General features: G+C 42.1%; 1 protein-coding gene across 8 annotated transcripts in view; it reads right to left on the reverse strand.

The window, feature by feature from the left end:
- The window catches only part of LOC113059770 (adhesion G protein-coupled receptor B1-like), an 84,575-nt gene that overhangs the window by 41,779 nt on the left and 21,362 nt on the right, over positions 1–21,434 (reverse strand). For 6 of the 8 annotated variants that reach the window (XM_026228349.1, XM_026228342.1, XM_026228346.1 and 3 more), the window contains exons 2-5: positions 20,007–20,928; positions 9,072–9,230; positions 8,190–8,294; positions 6,728–6,895 (exon numbers count right to left, since the gene is read on the reverse strand). In XM_026228349.1, coding sequence (XP_026084134.1) covers positions 6,728–6,895; positions 8,190–8,294; positions 9,072–9,230; positions 20,007–20,718 — 1,144 coding nt within the window. In that variant the 5' untranslated portion in view covers positions 20,719–20,928. Of the gene's footprint in view, positions 1–6,727; positions 6,896–8,189; positions 8,295–8,771; positions 8,847–9,071; positions 9,231–20,006; positions 20,929–21,434 lie in introns of all 8 variants that reach the window. The other 2 variants (XM_026228344.1, XM_026228347.1) reach the window with 2 other exon arrangements.

Here is a 21,434-nt window from a genome sequence, read left to right on the forward strand (position 1 = left end):
GCCGTTGAGCTGGGCACAGGCAGGCTGCCCCTCCTGTCCTGGCCCCCGTCAAACCTGACGGTAAGCAGAAGAGCAAGAGGCCCTGGGACGGGTGACCCAGAGAGAGGTAGCTGCTTTCTGGGGGATGGTGTAGGCACCTCTCCCTCCCCTGGAGGAGGGCCAGGCGGAGAATTTGGAAATCTCGACAGGAGAGTAGTTTCCTCCCTCTCTGGGTCCCAGGAGGGCACGGAGAGTTGCGGACGGCCAAGCACCGGACCTCACTCATCCTCCTCCTTCGCCAGATGGCAGCTGCGGGCGGTTCGAGAGCGTCAACAAAGGCCCTACTCACGCACCCTCTGCCAACCCGTGGAACCAGGTGAGCCCTGCACCCCACACTCGCACCACACTCCGGCCTGCTCACAAGCCGCCCGAGTTGGGCCCCTGTGTTCCACCTCGCTGCCCCACTGCGGGTACGGCTGTGGTTCTGCTGGTCCCGCTTGTACGGTTCTTAGGCGCCTGGTCAGCGCTACCCAGCCCGTCTCGCTGGCTTCTGCGAACCATCAGCCTCGGCTATGCGATTCAGATCGCCCGGCTTCCCCCCAAGCTCTGCGGTGTCCGCTTCACTACAGTGGAAGCGTCCGATGCCCCTGTCTTGCGGAAAGAGATCGCAGTCCTACTGGCGAAGGCCGCGATAGAGCCGGTCCCTCCAGCCGATATGAGGAAGGGGCTTTACAGCCCGTACCTCATTGTACCCAAGAAAAGCAGTGGGTTACGACCGGTCTTGGATCTGCGAGTTTTGAATCGGGCCCTCTATCGGCTACAGTTCAAAATGTTGACACAGAAACGCATTTTCAGGTGCGTCCGTCCCCAAGATTGGTTTGCAGCGATCGACCTGAAGGACGTGTACTTTCATGTGTCCATACTTCCGCGCCACAGACCTTTTCTGCGGCTTGCGTTCGAAGGACTAGCATATCAGTACAAGGTCCTGCCCTTCCGGCTGTCCCAGTCTCCCTGTGTCTTCACGGAAGTCACGGAGGCAGCTCTCGTTCCTCTCAGAGAGCAGAGTGTTCGCATTCTCAATTGGCTGATACTAGCACAGTCTCGAGATCAGTTGTGCGAGCACAGGGATGTGGTGCTCCGGCACCTGAGCCTGTTGGGCCTTCAGGTCAGCTGGGAAAAGAGCAAACTCTCACCATTGCAGAGGATCTCTTTTCTCGGTATGGAGTTGGATTCGGTCGAACAGACAGCACGCCTCACAGAGGAACGTGCGCGGTCGGTGCTAGCCTGCTTGAATACGTCCAAGAGCAGGACGGCGGTCCCACTGAAACCCTTTCAGAGGCTCCTGGGGCATATGGTGGCCACAGCGGCACTTACACCGCTCGGCCTATCACATATGAGACCGCTCCGGCACTGGCTTTATGGCCGAGTCCCGAGGTGGGCGTGGAAGCGCGGCACTCACCGGGTCCAAGTTATACCGGCCTGTCGCCAAACCCTCACTCCGTGGTCAGATCTGGCATTCCTATGGGCAGGGGTGCCCCTAGAGCAGATCTCCAGGCATGCTGTGGTTTACACGCATGCCTCCACCACCGCCGGGGGGGCCACGTACAACGGGCATGCAGTCTCAGGGGTTTGGACGGGCCCGCAGCTGCAGTGGCACATCAATTGCCTAGAGTTGTTAGCAACGCACCTTGCCTTGAACCGTCTCAAAGGTCTCTTACGAGGCAAGCCTGTGCTGGTCCGATTGGACAACACTGCGACTGTTGCGTACATCAACCACCAAGGTGGTCTGCGCTCTCGTCGCATCTTGCAACTCGCCCGCCACCTCCTCCTTTGGAGTCAGAAGGTTCTGAGGTCACTTCGTGCTGTTCACATTCCAGGCCTGCTCAGTCGTACAGCCGACGAGCTGTCTTGAGCAATGCTCCCGGGAGAATGGCGACTCTAACCCCTGACGGTCCAGCTGATTTGGAGGCGGTTCAGAGCCGCTCAGGTAGACCTGTTTGCTGCTCCAGAGACCTCTCACTGCCAGGCTTTCTACTCCCTGACCGAGGGAACTCTCTGCACGGACGCACTGGCACACAGCTGGCCGCGGGACCTACGCAAGTATGCGTTTCCCCCAGTGAGCCTTCTCGCACAGACGTTGTGCAAAGTCCAGGAGGACGAGGAGCAAGTCTTACTAGTAGCGCCATATTGGCCTACTCGGACCTGGTTCCCCGAACTAGTGCTCCTCTCGACAGCCCCTCCTTGGCTGGTTCCTCTGAGGAGGGATTTACTGACTCAGAGACGGGGCACCATTTGGCACCCGCGTCCAGACCTTTGGAAACTCCATGTTTGGTCCCTGGACGGGACGCGGAGGTTCTAGGTGACCTACCCCAAGAGGTAGTTAACACCATCACTTCGGCAAGAGCACCGTCTACGAGACACGCCTATGCCTTGAAGTGGAACCTGTTCGTTGAGTGGTGTTCTTCTCGCCGAGAAGACCCCCGAAGATGCCCGATTGCGGCCGTGCTATCCTTTTTGCAGCAAGGGTTGGAGCGAAGGCTGTCTCCCTCCACCCTCAAAGTCCAGGTTGCCGCTATTGCTGCGTACCATGACCCTGTGAATGGGAAGTCTTTGGGTAAGCATGACCTCATCATCAGGTTCCTTAGAGGGGCCAGGAGGTTAAATCCATCCCGGCCCCCCTGTATACCCTCTTGGGACCTGTCTCTAGTGCTTAAATCACTACAGCAGGGCCCATTCGAGCCTTTGCATTCAGTTGAGCTAAAGTTTCTTTCATTGAAAACTGTGCTCCTGCTTGCACTGGCCTCCATCAAGAGGGTAGGGGACCTGCATGCATTTTCGGTCAACGATTCGTGCCTAGAGTTCGGGCCGGCTGACTCCCAGGTAATCCTGAGGCCCCGGCCTGGCTACGTGCCCAAGGTTCCCACTACACCCTTCAAAGACCAAGTGGTGAACCTGCAAGCGCTGCCCCTGGAGGAGGCAGACCCAGCCCTGGCTTTGCTTTGTCCTGTTCGAGCATTAAGGTGCTACATGGACCGGACGCAAAGCTTCAGGACCTCAGACCAGCTCTTTGTCTGTTACGGAGGCCGGCAGAAGGGGAATGCCCTCTCTAAGCAGAGGATGGCCCACTGGATTGTGGATGCCATAACCCTGGCTTATCAGGCTCAGGATGTGCCCTGCCCGTTCAGGCTTCGAGCTCACTCAACTAGAAGTGTTGCATCCTCCTGGGCGCTGGCTCGTGGCGCCTCGCTGACAGATATTTGTAGAGCTGCGGGCTGGGCGACCCCTAACACGTTCGCTAGGTTCTATAGCCTTCGTGTAGAGCCGGTATCCTCCTGTGTTCTCACCTCAAACGGGTAGTGGCACTGAGAGGCCCCGGTTAGTGTCGGCTTGCTAAAACTGCTCCAGAGTGTCCGAACTGTAGACCCTGTTGAGTTCCTCCATCACCCTAGGCAGCTGGACGCGGCGGAACGTCCGGCGCCAGGCCTTCATGATGAATCCGTGAGAACCATGGAAGGCTGGGCTCCATATTGAGACCTAAGCGGTACTCGTATGTGTATAGTCCACGGTATAGCCTTAGAGCCCGTGTTTCCCCGGCAGACTTCTGCCTTCCCAAGAGGGTTTTAATCACCTCAAATTTCTCCGTATACTCCTAAACGGATGCTATATGTGTATTTGCCTCCGAGACCTCCTTCGGGAAGGATGGGGCTTCCGCAGCGTCCCGGCTCCAAGCGGACCGGGTACATTTTCCCAGTGTTATCCAATCTCACCCAGTGAGGTAGTGCTTTGACAATGGTGAGTGGAGCTACTTGTTCTGAGCCCCGGCCTACACCTAATAGGGGCGCAGGCGGCTCGCACAGGGCACTGGAAGGGGCAGCACCCATGGCGCTTTGATAGGGATCCCATATTCGTCGGTCATCCGACGTGGCGTCGAGAGTGACCGACTGAAAGGGAACGTCTCGGTTACGTATGGTAACCCTCGTTCCCTGAAGGAGGGAACGGAGACGCCACGTCCCGTCGCCATGGTTGCTGTACCGCCGCTGAGCTGCCGGATTCCCGGCTCGGCTCCTCAGCGAAAAACTGGTATGCATTGCACCTGCTGCCCTCTTATACTCACGCAGTGATCAGCGGCAGCTGGATGCAATAATTGCATGCCAATGTGCATTGGCTCGTTTAGTTTACACTCGAAGTAGATTGGTCTATCGAAGCGATATCCCATATTCGTCGGTCATCCGACGTGGCGTCTCCGTTCCCTCCTTCAGGGAACGAGGGTTACCATACGTAACCGAGACGTTTTCCCCATTCGATTAGATCTTGCATGCCAGAATGTGCATTGCAAACACGGCCGCCATGTGAATTGACTTGCATTCCAAGAGACTTTGCTACTAGCTACCAACTACAGTATACACCAAAATCAGCTGTCAGTGTAAACAGAGAATTACAGGTAGTGAGCTAAAAGTGTGCAAAAGATTTTGGCTGTAAGTTCTTAATGTTAAGTAAAATCATTGTTTTCTTCTGCCTAAAGTGATTAACACTTACTACAACATTGTGCTTGTCTAGATAGACCCAGCACGTGCAGGGGGGGGGGGGGGGGGGTTTGTTGAGTTGGGTGCTTGAGCACCTGCCCCTTTGCCCTTTGGTGCCCAAAGTGCCCTTTTGTCAAAGCAAAATTTCCTCAATTTTTTTTTTTTGTCATAACGTTTCTTTTTGTGAATACCTGCTCATGCCCAATATAAATATTAGTAAAATTTTGAATAATAATTTAGCCGTCAATAAGATGACCAACATGATGACCTTTGACCTGACGACGACGACCTCCTCATCCGACCAGGACGATTAGTCAGGCTGCACGCGCATTTTTTAAATTGTCAGAGGATATTTTCAACACGCGGAAGCTGGTAAGTGGTGTTTCATACTCAAAGAAGTGATTTTGATATTTATTTACTATAAACTATTACTTTACAAGAACGACGTGATGTGAGAACATGCAGATATGTTGTTTATATTGCGGTGTGTAGCCTGTAGTGTAGAGTAACGTTAGCGTGCTGTTGTAGGGAGGCATGCCCATTCAAAGATTTCTGAGCCAAGTTGATTTTAAATGCAGCTTCCAAACGACCAAAAAAAAAAAAAAAAACAGCAGAATAATATTTTTTATATGTTTGATATAATCACACTGTTGTGATTAGATCGTTCAGTGCACAGCATCAGCTGCTAAATTCAAATCTGTGTTCGCTGGCTGGCGCTGAGCCAGAGACGTTCGTACAACACTTCATGACAATCAACGGTTCTGTTGCTCGAATACAATGGCCAATCGGAGACGTGCAGAAGAGTCATCCTGAAACGCGCTGTTTTTGTTCACTTGCTCGCTGACTGAATTATTTAGCTAATTCTTTCTTCAGAGAGAGAGAGAGAGAGAGAGAGAAAAAACAAAAAACAAAATCCTGATGTGCATAATGTAATGTAAAGTGCTTCAGTGATTGTAATGGTACTTTACTCTCTGTAAAATGAAAGTGTTAAAATAAGTAACTTACAATATTGTTATTAAAATTTACATTAAATACAAATTCAGTCTTATTAAAAATATTTTATGGCATGATATGGCACTTAAGTAAAAAGTCGGTGTTTTATGTGTAGTTAATAGATTACACTACCTTTCCATTTATTGATCAAATAACAATCTATTAAGGTACAAAACGCGTTTACTTACACGTTTGAGAATCGAGATATTTCCTGATATATTAAGCATGTTTGGAATTGTTTTGAATAAAAAGGAAAAATAAATAAAACATAAGCCTATATAAGTTTTACAGTGCTTTCTTAGCATGACTCAGTTGTTTGTTGTTTTGTATCAATATTTAAGGTGGACTTATTGATTAGGTGCAAGAATAGTAGTGATGGTTAAAATAATAGATTGATGATGAAATAGTAGATTGTGCCTTGTTCCTAGATGGACAGAGACTGGAAAGTAATAGATCAGATGAGGAGATGGAGATAGAGGGAGAAAACGAGGCAAATGTAGACGCACAAGTGATAGAAAGAGACAGAGGCTGGTGAGAAAGAGGAAAATGTAGAGTGTTTTCTGTAGTTTTTACTATAACAGCTGTCCTTAATTATTCTGTAGAACAGAGAAGAAAAAGCCATCAGGCTGGGACAATTTAAGACATTTCAGTTTCTCATCCCAGAGCTATTATTAGGTGGATTTTTTTCCCCCTTTTTTTCCTTTTAAACTTAAAATTGTCTCTTCTAATCTTTTTCTTTTTCAAAACTGCATCACAGCATTTGCTGCTGTATCCGTACATAATCATCCATATCAATACGCAAATCGGCAAGGAATGCATCACAATATATTGCTGTATTGCTATTTTGAACCGCGCTATTTAAAGCCTTGTTCCATGTGCCCCTTTTATACTTTGAGCACCTGCCCCTCCAAAGGTCTCTGCACGGCCCTGGTCTAGACACATATTTTATTTTATTTTTTTGAATAACACTTTTGTCTGGCCCCCTGAGATGCTGCACATAAACCCATTAACATCTTACCACGGCTCTCCAGCATTCAGGTTTGAGACTCTCCCCTCAACTTGAGAGGGGAACAGCCGTACATGGAAGCCCAGGAAGAGTTAGCCTAACATGGGCAGTGACTGGAGGGTGAGTGGGCAAAGCTAATGGACCTGAGTGGAGGTGGGATGGGTGACGGGAAGTGGATAAGGAAGAAGGCGGGGGTGAGGAGAGGCCTGTGGTGGGCTGTGCTTACCTGGACACACAATAGTGTTATTGCAGGGTCTCTGTTCACGCAGCGGCCCACTGCACTGCGTGCTGTACGGCACGGAGACACATAAGCGTGTGCGACTCTGCCAGCCCTCACCGCACGTGGTCGAACACGCACTCCACGCAGACCACTCCCCACCCGACGGAGGATCCACTGAGAGGTATGGGAGGAAGTGGAAGGGGGATGGGGTGGGGTAGGGAGCAGAGGAAAGGGTAGGAAAAGGGTCAAAACTAATTAGCATGCGGGATTAGCCACTTTATTTAACAGGGGAAGTTTAAATAATTTCTTCACTGAATCCATATCCTCAGCATTTACCCATAATAGAAGTTCATGCTTTCAGTTTTGGGATATGTAAGTCAGCCCTCTATACAATGATTTCACAAGGCTGCCCAATAGATCAGACTTTATTAGCTGATCAATTGGGAAAGCCAAGGAATCATGTTAGAATCCTAAAGCTATGGGAACATATTAAATGTCCAATAGGGAGCACTTGGTTGTCTTGACAGTCTAATAGATAATATAGGATATCATGCTGTCCAATGGGAAGAGTTAGGCTGTCATAACCACCAGGTGGAACGAAATGGAGAATTAAGAATGTCCAATAGAACAATATTGAATGTCAAAATAAAAAGTGATAAGGAGGGAATGATTTAACCTTAATCTGACAACATTAGGGGTAATAAACATTTTAGTTTCCATACTAAAACCCTGCATAAACATACTTAATAATACTTATACATTAGTTTATTTAATCAGTTTTTTTGTGTGCACCATTTTGTTTTGAAATGTGCTTAAAATTGTCTTTTGTCCAAAAGTAAAATACAAATTGTGAAAGTCATGCACAGCATTTTTTTTTGTTTTTAGAATATACTTTCTGATTCACAGATGTACAGTTTAAATATGAAGCCCCAGCCTCTATTTATGGATTTACTGTTTTGAAGCACATTGGAATAAAATAGAATAGAATAGTATTTATTTTGAAATGATAGGCTCATATCGGTTTAACTGTAAAAATGAAAGACATTCATGCAGTATACTCACAAAGAAAAGACAAAATACTAGGGATTACATATTACTTCAATATGTATTTTGTATTGAAGCATGCAAATCATACATCACCACCCCCAAGCAAGGTGTGTCTTGTTCTTGTCTGTTTCATTATAAGGGGTTACGACCCTTTCAACATGCTTTTAACTTCTTTGTTAGCAATGGTGTCCATGATTTGTGGATATCTCGATGTTCCTCCATGAACCATGCCATAGTACACATGACAAAGACAAACAAAACATAAATCACACTGACAGGATTATAAAAAAATAAGGCCATAGCCACATACGCATTCAGTCTACTCCCCTGTATGTGGTCTAGTGAGTGAAATGGTTGCTAGTGTATATATGTGTGTGTGACCCCAAGCTGCAGAGGAGGCTGATGCCACCTGTCTTCTTACCTGTTTGGGATGACTGCTGTCCACTGCGGGTCTTATCAGAGTCCTCTCGTTTACGGCTGTCCACCGAGCGCAGGGATTGGCTATGAGTGCCAAGTCGGCCTCTGCCTGCAGGATGGGGTGGGGTTAGCAACTACAGTCGAATTCTGATCGGGCCGTTCTGTGCGACCTGAACATCTAAACCCTGCAGGGCAAGATTTGAATAACCCTGATCTAGACCAGCATCAGCCATGCTTGGGATTTTGTGTGAAGTTACATAGCTGAGAAGAAGTGAACCTGTATTTGGTTTGGTACCCTCCAAGCGAACGCACAACTCTGTGAGAGTTTAAACACTTCTGGGTTTGCGTGACCTCAAAACGTGAGGAAGTGTGCAGAAAGAGGGCAAGATGGAATGAACAGTGGATGGTGGATGAAAAAAATAAGCAGACCATGCGGAACAGAGACACAGACAATCAAGGTGAAGACATCTGCAGTCGATGGCCTTGACCATGGAGTGGGTTATTTACTCATGGCCTCCATCCAAACTGAGAGGAGATCTACTCACTACAGTCACATTCAAACTGATTTGGTCAGTGACACCCTTACCAAGCATGGCCTCTTGCATTCCTTTGTATTTCACTGGACTTAAACCCTTGCCTTTAGAGGAATACTGCCTGTAGCCTATGGGTCCAATGAAAGGCACACAAAAATGCTCATTCTATCATCAGTCTATCAGTATCATTATTATCATTGTGTCACACAAGAAGCAGAACATATTTTTTATAGTGAAATGTGAAAAATGTAAAAGAATACACTGTCCGACAGTGATAGAGAGAGAAAGCTAGAGAAGAAGTGGGTGTGCAAATGGTCACATGCAAATGTACATGAGCCTAGAACACGACTTACCAATGCATGGCTGAGGGTTGCAGGGGCGGCCTTCATCCAGAACACCCTCGCACATGTAAGCATCCTCAGGTGGTGACTGACAGGTGCGTGTTCGCGTCTGGACTCCGCCTCCACATTCACTGCTGCACTCCGCCCAGTTGCCCCACCCACTCCAGCCACCTGTATTAAACCAACACATAGACACATGCACAGTCCGTGTGAGTGTAATTCCCAAGAAAAAGCCATTTATTTATAAATTTTCATGGCACAAATTAAATTTCCATCCCTACTAAGCAATAATGTTCTGATTTTGTAATCCATTATGATGGCACTAAGATGTAGAAATGGACCCATAAATATCAATAGGATATGAGTCCCTGTGTTCTGCTCCCTCATGAATGTTTAATAGCAGACATTGCTGCCTGTCTGATCCCGGAGGCCCCGACAAATATGTTTTAATCTGCATGAATAGAACATGAAGCTGGCCCACGTCCAGCTGCAGACATTTTTAATTACTCACAAATCAATTGTACGGGGGGAGGGGATGTAATTCTACACTCAGTGCCGCTCTACCCAGAAAGTGAGAACTGAAATGAAAGTGAGAAAGTATCAGAGACTGCTTATATTTAAAATGTCCATCAGAAGATTTTTTGCATATATTACATTGGGAGGGTCCATACAGACAATAAAGATAAAGATAAAGTCAATGTAATGGGGTAAATGGTAGCTACATGTGAAAGATAATAAAAGTGAAAATTAGCACAAACCAGTAATAAATAAATAAATATATTTAAAAGAAGAACCAAGTCATGGTTCATCTAAGTGAAAGATATAACACCAACATGTCAGAAAAAAAAAAATACAACAACTGAATATAAGAATATAAGTTATAAGTTGCTATACAGCTGGATAAAAAAAAAAAAAAATTGTCTTCATATCAGGTTGCAAAACAATAAAATGTGGTTATTTTGGGTGTGATTCATTTCTATACTCACTAGTTTATCAGCATATTTTTTTAAACACAATTACAATTACCATGGACTTTATGATTATGAATATCAAGTTTATACTATTTTAAACTAATTATAATAAAATATTATTCAAAACTATGAAATAATTTATGGCCTTTGTAGAATTCATTAATAGAATATTCACTGAATTTATACACTGAAAAAAAGTGTAGGATGTACTTTGAAATAGTTCACTTAGAAATTGCTAGTAAATGTCACAAATAGTTACATAGAAATATCAAGTTTGAATTACACATTGAATTAAACATGGCATTTTGAAGAATAAGGACCAAATTAAATTTCCTAAAAAAGTTCTTCAAACAATTTTTATTTTATATCTTTATACATTTGTTTGTTTTTCTTGTTTAGTTTTTTTGTCTTTGCAGCTTTGAATACAAATCTGCCGGCAAGCAAGTGCTTAAAAGCAGAATCAATATCTATTTGTTTGAGCAGGATGAGCGATTAATGGCAAATTGTTCACTTGGTGCTGAGATTGGCTCTGCCGCATGTTGTGTGAGACACATTCACCTGATAAAACAAACCGGATTCTAATCTTCATTGCCTCGGCCTTGAATAAACAATCAAAGTGTCCTCCTTGCACAGTAAGTGACAATCGCATGCACAATGAACCGTGACGGCTCTCTGCGCGCTGCCCCAATTAATCCCATCCACCAATCACGTTTCAAATCAGATGGGTTCATCAACCAATCGCACATGGCATAAATGTTCCAGGAGGGACTGTAAGTGGTAGAAATCAGTCTTAAGTGACTCCAGCCTTATTTAAAACAAATGCGATAAGGAAAAGTGAAAATGACTGAAATATAAGAATATTCGTAAGGAAAACAATCTTTAGAAAAGCGAAGAAGAACAAAAAATAATAATAAAAAATTCATTTTGGAGATAAGATTTTCTTTCTGTGAGAAGCTATTGGAGAGTATGACCTTTTTTTTTGGCTCAATAATCATGGGTTGAAGGAGAAAAATGGGGACATAATAATATAGTGTTTTCTTTCTCTGTCCCCAAGGACATTTTTTCATGCTTTCGATTATTTAGTGTGCTTCTCTTGTTCGGTGATAGCTTCCTTACATAGAAACTCTTTGAGAAGAGAACGCTGCATTATCTTTAAACTCTCATATTCGTCCTTTGCGCGGATGTTTCTTTCTATTCGTCAGCCCTTCTTCTATCATTCTGTGTTTTGGGCCGTTTTTCAGATTGCAGCTGCAGCACGCACCTGCTTTTCAAAGGATGAGTGTGTGGATATACATCATTCTGCCCATTAGTAAATATCGTCTTGGCTTACGAGAGCCTCAAAGTGACCTTCACTTTCTCTCGAAGTTGAGCAGAAAGTCTAATAAGGGTAATCTGAACTCATCAATACAAGATCTAACCATAATCTCACCCGCCACTGCCCATTGCGTATCTGCTACGAAACCAAGGCCAGTCGGTACATCTAAATTACAGCCTGCATTCGACTTCATGCTTTGTTTTCTGGTTGCTTATGTGCATTAAAACACAGCGTGGGTCAGTGAAGGAATGCGAAACATGGGAAGTGTTGACACCCAGAGGATGCTACTAGTCATTGGCTTCCATGTCAGCAACAAATGAGTGTGGAAGTAAAAAACAACAACAACTAATAAACAAAAACAAAAACAAAGGTTCTTTAAAACGTCTTTTCTTATTGATGTAGGAATTAAATGAATTTCTGGAAAATTAAATGAGCTATCCATCTCACAGTATTTTTCTGTCTCTATCTGTCCCTCTGATGGCTAAACTCACAGGTTTAATCCACTGTTGTGTGCATTTCTGCTGTCAGTATCCTGCTTAGAATAAATATTTGAACAGCTGTGTTTACACATCTGATTGATTAACCTCACTCCAGGGGCAGGAAACACAACTTAGGTTTGCACCCTTGCCACATCGCATAATCTTTCCTGTCTTGCACCGCAGTACTCAAAAAGACCCACACAAACCAACTCTGTTAAAAGACCATACATTTCCTAACCATGAATTTTAACAATTCAAAATAAAGGCAGCAAGTGAGGCAAAAAACAACAACAAAAAAAACAAAAAAAAAACCTGAAATGACAAGACACTTAATTTACGGATAATATGATTTTCTTTAATGAATTCTATGATATAGGGTCCAGGATTATTTATCCATTATACAATGTAATTTTTTTTTTAATAATGATATATGTATACATCTATATATGCAATTATTCATTAAACACTCAATGAACCAATGAGAGCGTGATATCAATAATAATAATAATAATAATAATAATAATAATAATAATAATAATAATAATAATAAATCATTTAATGGACTTTTCATTCATCTTACAATAACATAGTCTGTTATCATCCCAGCAAATTTGAAAGGGTGTTTGCACTTCATATATTTCAATGATAAAAACTGGTTTAATTAATTTTAAATACAGTGAAATAATGTTTTGTCCCCATACACTTACATTCATAGCTAAAGCATTTATCATTACATTAGAATAATCATGTTTATGAAAAATGTTTTTTCTTTTTCTTTTTTTTTTTGTTATCCAACAATATTCTGAATACAATGTGGTGTCTAGAAAACAAAAGTATGCAGGGATTGGACCATTTTTTTTTTCCAAACGATAAGACACAAATACCAAATAATATTAAAATGCTGCAGCAAAAAGTCAGTCTAATTGATTTCTTAAAACTGACAACTATTCATTGACAAAAATGTAGGCGGAAGTTTGTGACGCTACTTTTCAGAGCCAGATGTGATTATATATCTATTAATCTCAATGAAAATACAATTATTTATGTTTTAATTTTTAATAATAAACACATACAGTACTACACATAATTTTTTACTAATTTCACAAAAACAGCACCTCTGTATCATCAGAAGGCTCTTAGTGTATTTGGGAACTGACACAAAACAAGTATAACATAATTAAACAGTTTGTTCTCTTGCTTCTTCTTTGGTGAAATTTGTCCCATTTTCTCTCTTTGGCCATTTGAAGATCACTGGGCCTGGTTTTTTTTCTCTCTCATTGGTTCATCCTGGTGATTGCGATTCCTGTTTAGTGCTGATCACTACTTCTGCTTTGTCTTTCAATAGTCACACAATGACAAAACCAGTGACTTCTCATCAGCAGAGTGCATACGTTACAGGATTACAGCCAGAGTCTACACTGTGTACTGATGAGCAAGCAGATAAACAGATCAAAACTACGACAGAGATATGAATAAGGGTTTGGTCGAATGTTCTTTTGTTGCAGGTGCGGGTCAGAGAAGTCGACATTTCAATTCTGAAGATGGATGCCTCTCCTCGACAGGAACAAAAGGGGAAAAATCTAGCTCGAATCAAAAACACCTTCACTAAAAGGATCAGATGGGCCTCCCACTTTTCACAGGCTCACAGATGAGTGGAAAAATAACAGGCTTTTTTTATTTTCCTCTTGCACATCAATCTTCAGCATAGAAACATCTGCACATAAGACTGAAAGGACGTGGGGGCACATGTGAAAACACACACAAACATACACCTGAACACACAATCTCGCCCTCACTTTCAGGCACTTTCAGGTCTTGGATCAGTGACCACCAAAATGGATGATCACACTGAGGCAGAACTACCCTGAATGGCATCAAACTATCCAAAACTCAATTACAAAGACAATTACAGAGAAATAAGTTCATTTTTAAATGCTAAGAAGCAAGAAAGCACCCAGTCTAATAAATAAGCTGTATATGAAATTGTAATTTTGGTAAATTTTATTGCATATATTTACTATATATTGAGGTTGGTTAAAAGACAAATAATGAATAATAGCATAAACATTCCACCAGTCAACTGTGAGATATTGTTTGACTTAAAAATGCTATTTATGAATGATTTACTTTGTGAATTTCAGTGGGTATATTTAGTAAACAAGCCTTGTCATTGTAGCAAGATCATTTAATTGAATTCTCCAAACTGACAACTGTCTACTGATAAAAATGCATGCAGACAATGATAGTATTCAAAGCCAGATGTTATGAGATGTTATGCAATGGAATGTAAAGTCTACTATTTCATCTCAACTTAAACACAATATATGTCATTATGGTATATGGGATTTAAGGTGGCAATCTAAAATCATAAAATTCTTTTGACAAAATGAATATGAATACCACTACTCTGAAAGACAAAACTAAATCAGAGATGTCTACTTTGCAATTGCCTAATGTAATGTGCCTTTGGTTGATGAATGCCTCTTTTCTATTTTTGACATGAGGCATAGCTTCTGACTATAAAATAAAATAATTGTATAAATATCATAAATGGCTTGCTATGAATTTAATTTGTTAGATATTGAACTTTTGACCATAGCAATAAAACAAGCTACCGTAATTTCTAGCCTGTGTCTTAAAAGCTGAAATAATCTTTTATTTTTCTTTACTTGTATTTACGTATATAAAATGTTTTTCAGTTTTATAAAATTGTTCATTTTTATTTCATTTATATATTCAATTATATAATTTGAATAATATAAACTGATGAACACCTGAAGCTACTTCCGAATGCTCAACTTGTGGAATATCAGAGACTGAATGTCTAGTTAACAAGCCTTTTTTTTTCTTTTTTTTTTTTTTTTTACTGCAGCATTTACATTTTCATATGTTAGACAGATTTAAGAAGAAGGGAGAAAGAGTAAGACAGAAGAAGAGAATATTAATTAGCCTTCATATGGTTATTAATCTTGGTTAAAACAGTCCTCAGATTGGGAATTGACAGTGTTCATTCCGAGAGTCTTACTCTGATCTAATGTTCCTATGGAAACCAATTTGGTGGCACATGTATGTTGCAGAGCCTTAGGTGCATTAGACATTCATGCCCATCTGTGGTGCCTCTCAAAAGCATGAGGCTTTATCAGACAAATAACCTCTAATCCCCCTAATCAAACCATTCATCGGTCCCCTCTCAATCTCTTCTGCTTGCTTTCACTGGGTCAATCTCAGCATGTTAGAAGAGATTTTCTATCTTTTATAGATTCTATTTTGTATGGACTGTGAGTTAGATGTGACTCTAGAGATGTGATAGGGGGTAATCATGGTCGGGGAGCTCTTTACAGCACTGTTGTGTTTCGCTCTCCATCACAGACACACATATACACCCACTCACAAACAAAACAGGTCTTTCTGCAGGAGCATGTGTTCACTAATAAGCAGTTCCCTAGGATTTTTAAAGCTTACCCAGGTCCAGACACCAATCTGAGATGTGTGTATGTTTGTGTCAGCATTTTGATATCACAGTTTAGATCCAAGATAATTCTTGTTCTTAATATATTAGGAAGATAGTCCACTCAAAAAATAAAATTATAATGCTGGCAAATGACCATGGCATAAATAATTAACGGCTAGCTGTGCATTAAATGATTTGAATATACCTCTTTGAGGCAACCACCCTCTGCTGCATGTTGGGCATTTAAATTGTTTAATGCACACTCAGCTAGCTGTTGATTATCCCCTCCACATTTGACCAGAATGATAAAAATGATGGTTTATTTCCATAGTTACAACTAGGGATGTGCGGTATACCGGTACTGTAAACATACCGGTATCTGTTCTATTTAAAATGGTACGATATCATAATTTTGCTCAATTCGGTATTTCATGCGCTGCGGTTCAGAAGTTTACCTGTAGGTGGTAGGTGCTTCCCAAATTGTTGCAAAACCAGTAAACCTGAAGAACTCTATTAACGCACCTGAAACTAATAAATACAGAGAACAGTAGAACTGAAATATGGCATTACTTTGCATACAAAGTATGATAAAGGTGAACGAACTGACCACAGGATTCAACACACCAAATCTTGCTAAGCATTTGTCGCGTGCTCATCCTAATCTTTTCCGAGAATTAAGCGATCAACAGGTAAGTGCATCATTCATAAATTCAGGCTTAATTTGACCTTTTATTCACAAGTGATCCACGCACGTACATAAGATATGACGCAGTAGAAACGAAAGCTCAAACATGTGCGATAGAACCAGTGACATTTAGGTCACATATTTGCACTTGCATTTCAAACAGTCAAATATTCATTTCATTTAATATATGAAACGAGTTAATTCAAATGAACAGTTTTGCTATATTAACATATGCTAAGCTAAGCTAAAAGTGCTACCACCAGACCTGGAGATTGGATGAATGGATTAAAAATGGTAAAACTCAGCTGTTTAACTCTAGAGTTGGAAAATTAGCATATTAAACAAAAAGTGGAGTATTGATTCAAATGAAAAAGTTTTGCTATATTAATTTAATTATCAATAATATGTTTTTCCCACATTGTCGACCGCTAACATGAAGCAGGTGAGAGAGAGAGAGAGAGAGAGATTTACATTTATCTGAGTCTGAAATCTAAAGGAGAGAGAAATAATAATGTGATTTTGAATATTACTTTGACTGTTAGAATTTAGTATTGATACCATGGTATTACTTTCTGGTATCATACCGAAGCCAATACTTGTTAGATGTAGCATTCTTGCATTGCATTGCATTGCATGAAGCACCTCTCTGGGGAATTCTACAGATTTAGCAATGTGCGGTATCATTGTAAATAGTCATGGTAAAACTGAAACAGCTGAAGTAAAGTAAACAAAAGAACACTGATATTCTCTTGAACAACAATATAACACCCTCTCGGAACAAACACCACCAAAAATCTCTGATTGAAAGTGTGCATGAAATAGTGATGAACCCCTACAGCAAGGCAGATGTTTGACAAATTCCCCCCAGCCCCATCCCTTGTGTGTTTATGATGGACTAGTACAGTCTCACAGCTAACATACGTTCTGAAAACACATATACACACCCTAATGCACACCCAACCTGGGGCATTTTTTATTATTAAGCATAGACGCAGTAAAACTGCTTAATTAAAACATGAATATTTTATGAGGTCTGGAGAGCTGTGGAGGGGCCATGAGCTAGCACTGGCAACAGTAGGAGAACGAGAGCGAGAGAGAGGAAAAGATACAGATCCATCCGTCTAGCAGAGATAAGTACTGTGCTTATCCTTCTCAAAGCAGTGGGAGCGGTTTTATAAGCTGTACGCTAAAAACGTGTATGCCCCTGGTGGTTAAACATGTTCATAACACACACACCCCACACGCAGTGACAGAGTGCTGCCCCGCACAACCATTTTCAGCCAACCACAATTAAACGGCTCAGAATGAAACGGCTCACTGGCATGAGGGACTTTGTGTGTGAGAAACATGACTACATGACTACAACAAAACAGTGATAAGTTAAATCTTGTTATTATTCCTAAAGATGAAGAACTGATAACTATGAGGGCAGTCAATTTAAATTCCTTAGTTTAGCAACATCACAGCCAAGCTATTATCGGCTCCACTCTCAATTCAAAGTGCCTCGCTAAGAAATAACAAGTATATGCTTTCATCTAGCTTAACCAATGCTCTCTGAGAAACATTGGTCCCTGGCGAGAAAGTGCAAGTCATGAAGACAATATTTTCTACTGTCATCACCTCGCACCTTAAATTCTCTTCCCTCTTTTTCTCACTCAACTCCTTTTCCATTCTGTCTCTCAAATCCAGACCGTAATCTGTCACTGCTCTGAGCTGCCAGAGATGAATCTACTCATCTCCCATGATGCCTTGCCTCTGAGCAATGGGTCACATTCACACAATAGACACGCCTTTAGCATTTTAAGATGGAATGCACTCTCCCTCCTTCCTGTGTCCCTCTATTTAACTCTCCACTTTCCCTCTTAGGAATCGGAGGGAGGTAGGCCCTTTCCACCTACATGAGACGTGGGAGGAGGCACATCTTCAAATTGGCCACACATAAAACGGACAGCATGCCATTTAGACTGAGCTAGGTATGTCTGCAGAGTGATAGGTCTTGGAGAGTAGCATTGTAATGATGCACATCCTGTCTTTCAAAAGTCATCTTTCATTTGCCTTTCTGCTTTGGCTCCATCCGATGGGCCCAGCCAGACAATCTTGGCTTGCCTCCCAAGCTCACGATCAATTTATGAGATGTTCTCTCTTTATCACACCCTCTGTACATTTATTCTGTCTGCCTTACATGTATTAGGGGCCATTCACATAGGAAAAGTTCTTGCTGTGTATACATAAATTAGAAGGGGGTCTTTGACTCTTGAGACACATCGGTATTGAGGATGGGCCACTGGCTGCTGAACTTTTTATATGAACTGATCTTGTTCCTCCATTTTTTATGCCTTGCAATCTTAAATGTTTGGTTTTCTGTTATGTATTCTACATTGTATACATTGCAAATTGTGCTGATTTGTCTCCAAGATAATGTTTTCAAGCTGGCTAAGACAGATGAAGTTTTGTTGAATTTGAAAAATGTAATTAGCGATTAATCTTGGAAGCATAAGTAAGAATATTTAGTTGAAAACCAGAAACCAGTCTGTCATGTTTTCCATTGGATGCCATAATTTTGATTTAAATGTTATCTATGAATGTATGAAGTGACATTATAACTGTATAATTTTAACACCTAATTTAATGATAAATATAAATATTTCTAGCAAATATACACCATTCAAATGTTTGGAGTCCATAAGAATTCAAAACAACTAGATTGTTATTCCAAACAAATAAATGAATGTATTGATTTTTGAATGCTCACTAGGCTGCATTTACTTTATGAAGAACACAGTAAAATTGATAAATATTGTTACTTATATTGTTTAAATATAAGGATTTTTTTTTACAATGCATTTTAAAATGTCATTTATTCCTGTGATGGCAAATCTGAATTTCCTGGAGCCATTACTGCAGTCTTCAGTGTCACATGATCCTTCTGAAATCTGTGGCCAGTAGAAATTAGACAATTTTTTAGTAAGAAGCTTCCTTCTACATTCCTTCCTTCTCTATTATTTCCTTTTTTGCTTACTTGTTCTATAAGAATTTGTACATTATCACCAAAATATAAAAAATTATTTAATTATACATATTCTGTTAAAAAGGCCCCTCATCACTTGGTTCAGCTGTATAACGATCACACATATTATTAATTACACACTTTAAGTGCTCTTTTACAGATAGTTCTGAACACTGTGAGTTTTGGATTCGTCACCCCCTTTTGTTTTCAGAAAAAAGGTGAAGTGGCGACCCATACTCTGAATTATTTAATCCACCCAAGTGGACATGCACAGTAGTGAACAAACACAACCAGAGAAGCAGCCATATTGCTTTGGTGCCTGGGGAGCAGTTGAGGGTTCAGTGCCTTGTCATGACTCCCCTCAGTCATGGTAGTCATTCTCTCCCCTCACCTACAATCCCTGCCGGACCTGAGACTCGAACCCACAACCTTCGGGTTACAAGTCAAATGATCTAACCATTAGGCCACAGATGCCCCCATAACAAGAAGGAAAAAGTAAGACATAAAAGAAAAGGAAGACAAAAGTACACAGAAAGGTCGCAGTGCAATGGGGTGAGTAATTTTCCAGTCTAATGGATGCAGCCCCTCCTAGGGGTTGAGTTTCTGTACCACATCAACTTATGGAGATCACATCACAGCTCTGAACTCAGTAACCGGCCTAATTCTCTTCCTAATAATCAATCTCCAAGCGCATCACCACCGCTATCCCGTGTCACTCCCAGAGCATGTCTGCCGCATCAACTCTCCCATGGGCCGATCCGATATCCCTATCTGAACCCTCACAGGATCACACAATGGCGCCAAGAAGCCAAGGTCACCCAGCTAGGACACATCAGCTGAAACTTAAAACCTTCTCTTTTTTTAAACTCAGTCAGTTCTCTCAGAACTCTTGTTTCTTCAGCTCCGATTGTTCTGTTGCTTTACTACTTAATACGGCAAGTTAACAAACCCACAGTGGTAACAGAAAACACTATTTTTTTTAAATTCAGGAACCACTGAACCCTGCTGAATTTTAACTGGACAAAAACTGTTAGCTTACCAGTAGTGTCAGCTGTTCCTTCTTTCACAACAGGGATGCAGTTCTCCAAGTAGACCCCATCCTGGTAGCATCCACTGGTGTCTTTGTCCAATGGTGGCTGGTCCCAACATTGGAATGGTGTCTGCATTATGCCACAGGGCCGACTGGAGGTACTGTAGGTCAGGCAGTCCTCCAACCATTGGCACAGCATTTGACAGGCAGCCATGCTGGGGTTACGCTTTCCAACCACGAGATACTCCACCTTAAATTCCCCATCACCATTCCTGGACCCAGCACCCACTCTGGGCAGCCCTTTCCGGATCTGTAGGAATTGTTTTCCAGCTTCCAGGAAGGCAACTTGGGTAGAGGTATCACATAGCTTCACCACCTCGTCGAAGCTCTCCATCCCGAGAAAGGTTCGTGTCGTCTCCAAGAAAGAGTCAAACTGGAAGGTCCGGTGCTGTCGGGGAATGCAGTCTCTGGTCGGTTTTGTGACCTTGATGAAAATGGTGTAGCGCCGTGGGTCGGGGTTCTGCAGGGTCCAGGAGCAGGGTGTGCCGGGAAATACAGAGGACGAGAGGAAAAATCCAAAAAAACGGCTCTGGACAAGTGTGGAGCAGATGTCAGACTCCGGACCAGAGGGGGCAGCATTGAGCATGTCCAGCCACAACAGTTGGAGAAGAGGGAAAAGCAGGACCAGCAATGAACAATTCCGTAAGAATTTTGATATCATGGCTGAACAGTGTACAGAAAAGAGGGAGGCTGAAGATAACTCTTATTGATCACCTTTTCTTGTTAATGTAAGATCAATAGCCTCGTTTTGTTAACTACCAGTATTCTCTGATGTTTGCAGAACCATCTGAACCAACAGCTCAGGATGAGAGAGAAGTTTGGCTCAATGATCCAGTTTGCTGTCCATGATGCCAGACGCCCTCAGAGAGATCTGCAGGATTAGAGAAGACAAAAAAAAAAAAAGTTGTATGAGCCAGATGGGAACAACAGCAATTATCTATTGACCAGATAAGAGTGACGATAATAACTTTAAAAGTGTGTAGACACCGGCACGGCTGACTTTAGTACTAAGAAATTACCACACTGGGCTATATAGATTTAGAAGTGCTGCACCTGTGCTTCACATTCAAAAAGAACACTTTGTTCCTTGTGAGGAAGTCACTTTCTTCAAAAATGTCACCCTCAATCTTGTATTTTATCAGTGAGCTCAATAATTTGTCCAATTATGGGGCAATCAATTACAAAAATATGAACACCTGCTGTCATTCATTATTTCCAGTGCATTTGCTTCATGCCAAAATGATCAATAGCCTCAACCCTCTGCGAATCATTAGGCTAAAAGCGGCTGTATCATCTCTCAGATGGGCCTGATTGTCATTTTTCCTGACAGTTCAGTGTCTCGTAGTTTTACAGCACTTAAAGATAAGAAATATGTGA

This window comes from Carassius auratus, chromosome 41 (genome assembly GCF_003368295.1).
Source record: "Carassius auratus strain Wakin chromosome 41, ASM336829v1, whole genome shotgun sequence".
Lineage (NCBI taxonomy): Eukaryota > Metazoa > Chordata > Actinopteri > Cypriniformes > Cyprinidae > Carassius > Carassius auratus.